The sequence below is a fragment of the Callithrix jacchus genome, chromosome 10 (genome assembly GCF_049354715.1).
Source record: "Callithrix jacchus isolate 240 chromosome 10, calJac240_pri, whole genome shotgun sequence".
NCBI classification, from domain to species: Eukaryota; Metazoa; Chordata; class Mammalia; order Primates; family Cebidae; genus Callithrix; species Callithrix jacchus.
The window spans coordinates 123,315,228-123,324,255 of NC_133511.1; the positions used below are offsets into that span (position 1 = coordinate 123,315,228).

The 9,028-nt window shown below is 55.1% G+C and overlaps 1 protein-coding gene and 1 long non-coding RNA gene across 3 annotated transcripts in view; one reads left to right on the forward strand and one right to left on the reverse strand.

The window, feature by feature from the left end:
- The window catches only part of PACS1 (phosphofurin acidic cluster sorting protein 1), a 177,042-nt gene extending 168,636 nt beyond the window's left edge, over positions 1-8,406 (forward strand). For both annotated transcript variants that reach the window (XM_035263370.3, XM_035263371.3), the window contains 5 exons: positions 2,541-2,583; positions 2,884-3,019; positions 5,159-5,385; positions 6,621-6,740; positions 6,876-8,406. In XM_035263370.3, coding sequence (XP_035119261.1) covers positions 2,541-2,583; positions 2,884-3,019; positions 5,159-5,385; positions 6,621-6,740; positions 6,876-6,991 — 642 coding nt within the window. In that variant the 3' untranslated portion in view covers positions 6,992-8,406. The remainder of the gene's footprint in view (positions 1-2,540; positions 2,584-2,883; positions 3,020-5,158; positions 5,386-6,620; positions 6,741-6,875) is intronic.
- On the reverse strand, positions 3,318-8,564 carry LOC118145533 (uncharacterized). Its single transcript, XR_004730743.3, has 3 exons — positions 8,403-8,564; positions 4,287-4,504; positions 3,318-4,071 (listed from the first exon to the last, which is right to left on the reverse strand). It is a non-coding gene; the product is annotated as an uncharacterized LOC118145533 (long non-coding RNA).
- Positions 8,565-9,028: the final 464 nt, after the last annotated feature.

The following is a 9,028-nucleotide window of genomic DNA, read 5'->3' on the forward strand; positions in this document are numbered from 1 at the left end:
TCACTGTCCCTGGGTCCATCACGCATGTCTCCTTTTTACACCAGTCCCTGACCTTGGTCCCTTTGCCTGGGGAGTGATGTCCAGAGCGTGGCTCAGGGGTAAGGAGCTGCCTCGGCAGCAGTGGAAGGAGGCATTCTGCAGAAAAGTCTGAAAACAGATTTCATGGTTGGATAGACCACTAAGAGGAGGGCTTTCTTCTTTCCTTTTCTATTTAGTTGAGGAGAAATCTCTATGCTAGTGAACTTTGAAAGTCAAGGAAGAACCCTGTGGATGTCTCTGATGGCAGGTGTGCTGCCAGCCATCTGTTCATTCAGCAGCAGTTGGGCCTCAGGTGCTGCCTGACCTAGGGAGGGGCCCAGAGGGAACTGTGCAGCCCTGCCAGGGGCTAGAGCACATCACCAAAACAGGACTGAAAACTTCGATTTCTACTTATAAGAGCTTTGCATTTCCCTTCCAAACCAGCTTGCATCATTTGGTTGGTTGGTTGGTTGGTTGGTTGGTTGGTTGGTTTTGAGGCGGAATCTTGCTCTGTAGCCCAGGCTGGAGTGCAGTGGCACAATCTCGGCTTACTGCAATCTCCACCTCCAGGGTTCAAGCAATTCTCCTGCCTCAGCCTCCCGAGTAGCTGGGATTACAGGCACACACCACCATGCCTGGCTAATTTTTGTATTTTTAGTAAAGATGGGGTTTCACCATGTTGGTCAGGCTGGTCTCAACTCCTGACCTCAGGCAGTCTGCCTGCCTCAGCCTCCCAAAGTGCTGGGCTTACAGGCATGAGCCACCTTGCCTGGTCCTGTTTTTTTTTTTATTTGTTTATTTTTTTTGAGATGGAGTCTCACTCTTGTCACCAAGGCTGGAGTGCAGTGGCATGATCTCAGGTCACTGCAACCTCTACCTCCCAGGTTCAGGTAATCCTCCTGCCTCAACCTCCTGAATAGCTGGGACCACAGGTACACACTACCACGCCTGGCTAATTTTTGTATTTTTTTGCTGAGATGGCGTTTTGCCATGGTGCCCAGGCTGGTCTCAAACTCTTGGACTCAAGAGATCTGCCTGCCTCAGCCTACCAAAGTGCTGGGATTACAGGCTCACGGCTCATGCAGATGAAGAGACCTAGCTGCCTCCTCTCCCTTCTCTCTGCACATCACATCCAAGATGTGAATGTCTTAAGTGATCTCGAGATACCTGAGCTGAGAAAATCCAGCAGCCCCTTCTCATGCCGTGCAGAGCCTCCTGTCCTGCAATCCAGCCAGTTCCTGGTTAGCCCTTGGGCTGCTCCCATAGCCACATTATAGGCCCCAGGACCATGGCCAGTAGTCATGGCTGGCTGTTTGACACATCTTCATAGAGCTGTGAGTCACTTCTCACTCAGGCCTTGCAACTGAGAGAGAGAGAGAAATAACAAATTTTTTTAAAATTAAAAACCAAAAGAGCTAGCAACCTCACCAAATGCCAGGGAAACAAGGAGAAAAGGGGACTTGTGTCCAGGAAACCTCAGAGTGGCAATTTGTTCCTCTTTGGGAATCAAAATAAGGGCTCATAGAGAATCAGGACAGACCTCAGTGAACACAGCCTTGCAGTCACAGCAGCCTCAAGGCAACCAGCTTCAGGCCTGTGTGGTAGACTTCACTCCTCCAGACTCTAGCCCTCTGGACTCTAGCCCAGATGCTCCTTTGCCTGGGACTGGGCCTCGGAGATAGGGCCCAGTACTTCACCTGTCACTTTAGACCCGAGCCTGGATGCTCACCTAATCCGTGGCTGTGTTCTTTTCTAGCCACTGGAGGGCCCAGGCTGTCCTTTCTAGAATTCTCTATGGAGAATTGAAAATTCTTAAGGAATCCCCCCACCCCCATTCAGTACTCCTCCAGACTCCAGGAAGACCAGAGAGGAGAGTGCTGGTCTCCACACCTTAGTGTGTCCACTTGGCCTTGCAGATACTCCCACCTGGCAGAGATGGAGCCATCTTCCTAGGCCCTCTGCCCATGGGAGCTTAGAGAAACGTAATCAGGACATTGCAGTAGTTCCTGCCTTCAGCCCTTTATCCCCAGAGAAGACTGTGAAGTCTCACATACCCCACCTCATTGTTGCAACTGTGTTTTGTTTTGTTTTCCTCCCACAGCTGGGCTGCTCCAAATTTTATTTACTTATTTATTTATTTAAAGATGGATTGTCGCTCTGTCACCTGGGCTGGAGTGCAGTGGTGCGATCTCAGCTCACTGCAACCTTCACCTCCCGGGTTCAAGTAATTCTCCTGCCTCAGCCTCCCGAGTAGCTGGGATTACAGGCACGTGCCACCATGCCCAGCTAATGAGACAGGGTTTAACCATGTTTCCCAGGCTGGTCTTGAACTCCTGACCTCAGGTGATCCGCCTGCCTCAGCCTCCCGAAGTGCTGGGATTACAGACGTGAGCCACCGTGCCCGGCCCAGATTTGCAAAGATATTAAAGTTCACGATAAAATAATGTGCAGTGATTCTGGTTGGATCAGAACATGCCTGCCTTGACAGGAGGATCAAATGAGTGTCTCTTCTCTCCTTGCAGGTGGTGAAGGTGGGTCTGGTTGAAGATTCTCCCTCCACAGCAGGTGAGCCTGGGGCTCCCTTGCTCTGTGGAGTAAAGGTGGTGACCTCCCTGTCTTCTTTCTAGCCCAGCAGGCCTGAAGTTAAGGCTCTGAATGTCCTGAGGGAAGTCAGAGCTTGAGCAGGAAGCCTGTGGGCACCCTCACTCCCCCACTGCAGTGGTGGTTGAAGGAGGTGGGGAGGAGCCTGGGGCCGAAGGAGGAAAGCAGGCCACCGTGTTGAGGGAGGAACCCTGGCTCCTTGCCACCACCAAGTCAGGAATAGCTTCCTCTGGCCAACTTTGTTTGTCTTTTTTCCCCTGACAGGTGATGTGGACGATTCTCCTGTGGTCAGCCTTACTGTGCCCTCCACATCACCACCCTCCAGCTCAGGCCTGAGCCGAGATGCCACCGCCACCCCACCCTCCTCCCCGTCCATGAGCAGCGCCCTGGCCATTGTGGGGTAAGGCTTCTGTCCATACCTGCCTGTCCTGCCATGCCCTCCATCAGGCCCACCCATCTGATTCCAGGCACACGGGCTTAGAAGGCAGCCACAGGAAGCTTGGCATGGTGGTACACATCTGTGGTCTCAGCTGCTCGAGGCTGAGGTGAGAGGATCGCTTGAGCCCAGGAGTTTGAGGCTGCAGTGAGCCATAATCACACCACTGTACTCCAGCCTGTGTGACAGTAAGACCCTGTCTCTCTAGAAAAGCCCTGAAACACTAAAGTTAGAATTCAGAGACGTCACCATCCAGCCTGGCTACAGGAGGACACTTTCTGGCCTGTTTCACTTTATTGGATTGAATGAGACCATGTTAGCACAGAGGCCTGTAGACTGTAAAGTGCTGTGCAAGTGTCTTTTTATGGGACCTCCCTGGTGGTAGAGAGAGCATGGCACTTGGGAAATAAAACGCATGAGGGTTTGAATGGCTCTATCTTCTGTCCACTGGCTTAGCTTGGACAAGTTATTGAACTTCAGTTTCATCTAACGAAGAGAGGTGAAGTGGCCGCCTTGCAGAGCTGTGAAGCAGGTTACGTAAGAACATGAAAACTGGGTGTGCTGGCTCAGCCTGTAGTCCCGGTCACTCCAGAGGCCAAGGCAGGAGGATCACTTGAGCCCAGGAGTTCAAAGCTTGGCCTGGGCCACACAGTGACGTGGATTGGGCTGTCCCTTTTAGTGTCCTCCCTTTTTCTTTTTTAGAGACGTGGATTGTCTTCTTTGGTGAGAGTAAGAGGGCCTCTCTAAAGGAAGCAATCCATGTCTCTAAAAAAGAAGAAAAAAGGAACATGCGTGTCAGCACCTGGCACAGTGAGGTGGCCCTGCTGAGGTGCTGGAGCTGGATCGGGAGTGGGAGCGAGTGCCTGAGCCCGGGTTCAGGCTGAATCTCAGACCGCTGGAAGTGGTGATACAGGAGGTGGCCATGTCTTTAGGATCTCAAGTATCTAAAGTTGAGATCAAAGGTCCAGGAGCAGGAGCAGAGGGAAGCTGGAGAGTGGGCTTCTGACAAGAAGAGGCTGAAGTGAGAAGAGAGCAGGCATGGTCAGCACTGGGAGAGAGCAGCCTTCCTTCCCTTCCCCCATGTCGCCGCCTCCCACCTTCACCTCTTCCCTTTCCTTGTAGCAAGAGCAAGGGTGACACTGGCCGGTGGCTTCCCCTGAAGTGCCAATGAGGTGTTGTATGGCACGAGGGCTGCCCCAGAGCTAGAATCTCAGTCCCTAGTCTTACTCACCCTCTGTTTCTCGGGGTGCCTCCCCTCTTCTGGAGGGGACAGTGGACGAAAGGAGGTCAAGTTCTGCCCCGCGGACCTCAGCTTCCTGGAGGCATTTTCTCTCATCTCACCCCACAGCAGAAGGGTTTTTGTCCAGCATGGATTTAGGGAGCCTTGGTACCAACCCTTCCCTCTACCTTCTTCCCCTTCCAAGTTAATCTTGTTTTTTAATGGAATCTCTGAAATGAGGCAGAAAGAGAAAAATCAGATGACTTTCCTAGCCTGTGTACCTATTGTATCTGATGCCTCCTTTCAAGACACATCAGCCCTTTTCCCAGGAGCTAAAATTATCACTGAGTTGAGTGCCATGAAAAGGAGAAAGCCACAGGTTGGGCCGGCACCAGCTGCTGTCCTGAGGCTGCACTGGAGCTGCCTGCAGGGCTTCTGCCCGGCCCAGGTGCTCTCTCCAGCCCAAGGCTGTTTGGCCCAGGCTTTGCCTGCTGGGCAGGGTGTGTGTGTGTGTGTGTGTGTGTGTGTGTGTGTGTGTCACACGCGCGCACATTATGTGTGTATTTGTGGGTACACATATGAACTTACGTACACAAACACTTTTCCTTCATAAAGCTTCCTTCTCTGCTTCCCTCATCATCCTGTGAGGCTTTTATTTGGTTTCCCTTCCATGAGATTTGGGCCTTTATTTCTCCCCGGCTTTGTTCTCAAATCAGCCTGATTCACCTCTCCTACTTAAGCTGCTCTGTGTGGCTGGAGGGAACAGAGCCGCGGCCTGTCTCAGCCCGTCCTCCCAGGGGCTGCCATGGCTCCCACCCCATCTGGCCCATGTAATTGGGAGCTGACAGCAGAGCGGACCTCTCCTCTTTGTTTCCTTTCCTCAGGAGCCCTAATAGCCCATATGGGGACGTGATTGGCCTCCAGGTGGACTACTGGCTGGGCCACCCCGGGGAGCGGAGGAGGGAAGGCGACAAGAGGGACGCCAGCTCAAAGAACACCCTCAAGAGTGTCTTCCGCTCAGTGCAGGTATCCCGCCTGCCCCATAGTGGGGAGGCCCAGCTTTCTGGCACCATGGCCATGACTGTGGTCACCAAAGAAAAGAACAAGAAAGGTAAGTGCCCTCAAAGCCAGAGGCCACCAGGCCTCCCATCTCCTCTCTCAGGGCCCAGGAAAAAGTCTGTTTTGGGGAGATTTGGGATGAAGATGAAGCATCCCCTTGTGTGGCCTGGGGTACAGAGGGGGCAGTCCCACCTCACCTTGAGGGACAAGGCCGTTCCTTCTATCATGCAGGAAACCAAGGCTGCAGAGAGTCACTTGGTCACTCTCTGCTGAACTCCAGCACCTTAGGGGCTGAGGCAGCTGCCACTGTGTAATGAAGGGGTCCTTTCTGGCCACTGCTGTCCGGGATGGACTACAGACAGGAAGGGGCCTCTCTGTACCATAGCCCCAGGTCCCTGTGACGCAGGAGCAGAGCACTTACATCCATCCCTGGAGGCCACTCCAAAGACACTTCATGAGCAAAAGGACGTGGTTGTGTTTTAAGGATTAAGGGGCATGCAGTTCATTCTAGATGGAAGGGGTAGCTTAAGCACCTGGAGGGAGAGTTGGAGCTGGCCTGGCTTCTGTGTGCGGGAGTGAGGCAGGAACCCCCACAGCTGGGCCAGTGCTGAGGCAGTGCCTTCCACCATTGGTGCCAACTGGGGACCCATGACTGGCTGTGCACCTGCAGCACTGGCGTGACCCGCCCCTGCCTCCTTCGGGTGCTCCCAAAGCAGCTGTGCCTATTTCTGTGCGTGCCTCCCCTCTGCAGAGTTCCCCTGGGCAGTTAGGCAGGGGGCTGTGCCAGACCCACAGCCAAAACCCACAGCCTGCAGCATGGAGACTTGCCAAGAGTGGCTGCCTGCTCAGCAGTGCCCTCCCTGTCTGCTCCTGTTCTGGAGTGGGGGTGGAATGGGACACACTCCCCGGCATCCCCAGGGCAGCGTGAGGACAAACTCATGCTACATTGGCTCCTGCACAGAGCACGCATCTGACAGGGAGGCAGGTCCCTGCCCCACAGGCTGCCTAGAACATTACAGCTGGAAAGGACTTCAGAGACCCTCTGACCAAGGTCTTCACTGAACAGGGGATGATATCAAGCCCCAGGGAGAGGAGTGGGACCTTAGCTAAAGTCACCAGCCCAGTGCTGGGACTAAGTTAGGAACCTGAAGATCCTGACCCACAGCCCGGTGCCAGGGAGGAGGCAGGGGGTTGCAGATCACCTCCCCTCAACACAGGCAGCAGGGGAGGAGAGGGGTGGCAGCTTCCCCAGGAGCTGAGATAGAGGTGGCTCTGCTTGCTTTTCAGTTCCCACCATCTTCCTAAGCAAGAAACCCCGAGAAAAGGAGGTGGATTCTAAGAGCCAGGTCATCGAAGGCATCAGCCGCCTCATCTGCTCAGCCAAGCAGCAGCAGACCATGCTGAGAGGTGTGAGGGCGGGCAGGGTCGGGGAGGAGGGTGAGAAAGGGACTGGAGAGGGAGGCAGATGATGGCCCTCCCCAAGAGGCCCTGGGGAGATGACCTGAGCAGCCTGGTCACCCCTCCTCTCCCTGTCACCCCCAGTGTCCATCGATGGGGTCGAGTGGAGTGACATCAAGTTCTTCCAGCTGGCAGCCCAGTGGCCCACCCATGTCAAGCACTTTCCAGTGGGACTCTTCAGTGGCAGCAAGGCCACCTGAGGCCCTGTCTCCCAGCCACTCTCCCTCCTGGCACTGCCACCAGCCTCACCGCCTGCGGGCAGGGGGAGGCCAGCAGGCCCGGGCCCAGCATCCCTTACCCTGGCACCAGGGTCTGCCTCTCACTCGCCCAGGTCCCGAAGGACACTGCCACGGGGATGCCTCCCCTCCCCTTCAGCCCACCCCTGTGCAGCCCCTCGTTCCCGCTTTTCCCTTTCTCCCGCCTGCTCCAGGCCCAGGGTGTGTTGGTTTTGCCTTCTGGTGCCCATAGTCCCCAGGACTGAGTCCTCCAGGCCTTCCTTCACCCAGCTTCCAACCTCTTCCTTGTGGCATCAGTTCAGTTCCCTTTCTGGAAATGGGAAAGCTAGAATCCTGGTCCCCAACAGGAGAGCCCAGTCCTCCCCCAACCCCTCCAACTACCAGGGTGTCCTCTAAGGTGCAGTTGCCAGATCCCCTCACTCTGCCGCTTCCAGCAGAACCCAGGGCCATGTTCCACTCTTGTGGGGTTCTCTGCCTGCCCCAGAGCTTCCTAGGGGAGGATAAGGGAACACCCTGAGCCCACGGGACCCTGGCTCCACAGCTTACAGGGGCAGAAGGCAGCTCCCCCACCTCTAGGGCCCCATTGCTGTGGTGACACAGTGTTTCTGGGATGGAGGGGCCTCCCAGTCTCCCCCCACCACCCGTGCACGACTTCCTCCCCACCCCCAGCTCCCTGAGATGTCGTGTGTGTCCTGTTGCTCTGGTTCTTTGCACGACCAGTCTCTTAGTGGTACCGTGTGATACACCCTGTTCACCAATCACTGTCTTTGTGGCTTCCCCTTGTTGATGATGCTCCTGTCTCTGCCTCCCAGCCCCTCACCCAGCACAGCTCTGCCTGGATTGGAGAGATGGGAGGCAGACCCCCACCATCATACTGTCTGTGGCCTCTCAGACATCCCGTTTATCTCCTGTTCATCTCCCTCCTCCCACCATGTCAGTTTGTCTGCCTTTCCCTGCTCTGTTCTTCCCTCTCCTTAGGCCCCAGCGTGGGCCCAGACCCATCCTCCCAACCAGGTTTCCCTCCAGCAGGCTCCTTCCTTCCCTCTCACCAACTTGGGGTCTGAGCCCCTCAGTCTTGACCATTCGTGTTCTCAGGAGTGGCTGAGGACACAGGGCCACAGACCAGCCCTCGGTGCCCCGCCAGACCCTCTGGAGCTTTTCTCTTGTCCTCTCACCCCTTCCCAGAAGTTTTTGCACAGAACTTCATTTCGAAAGTGTTTTTCTCATCTTCCATACCTCCCCCACGCTCTCTTCCAGCCCTTCCCATGGCTCAGCCCTACTGTCCTGAGCGTCTCCTGGGCCAGAGAGAGGAGATGGGGGTGGGAGGGACTGAGTTGATGTTGGGTTTTCATTCAATAAACTAGTGATTTCTTACCGACTGCCTTGGGCTTCTGTGCCCCTCACTGTGCTGCAGGAGCTGCCCAGCCCCTTCTCCACAAGTGCAGCCCAACTCTGGTGAATATCTGCCAGGAACATGGGCAGAAACAAGCACACTCCCATGTTCTCAATCATGGAAACAGGCATGAAGGTGTCTCACCTGGCATGAGGCAGGCAGAGGTCAGAAACAGGAAAGAGATGCCATTTCCACACCAAAAGCCCTTTTTCCCCCAGGAACCCAGCATCCCCAAATCTCACCTAAGGCAGTGACATGTTGAGAGTGGCTTCCCCACTTCTGATCAAAGGTCAGAATTTAGCTTCTCTCCCCTGCTCCAGGTTGGTGAAGTCTGAGCCGAGGGGTCTTTGCCTCTGCAGGTGGAGGGGCTGGGGCTGAGGTCCATCTATGAAGTTCCCTTTTCTGCCAGCCCTTGACTTAGAGATGGAAAGCAGTGGTAGCCACTGTTCCCTGGGCACCTGGTTCTTCCACAGGCTTCCAAGCCAGACTTGCACACACAGCCTCTGCCATGAAGAAGTGGCCAGAGGTGGCCGGGCACGGTGGCTCACGCCTGTAGTCCTAGCACTTGGGAAGGCCAAGGCAGGCGGATTGCCTAGCTCAAGAGTTTG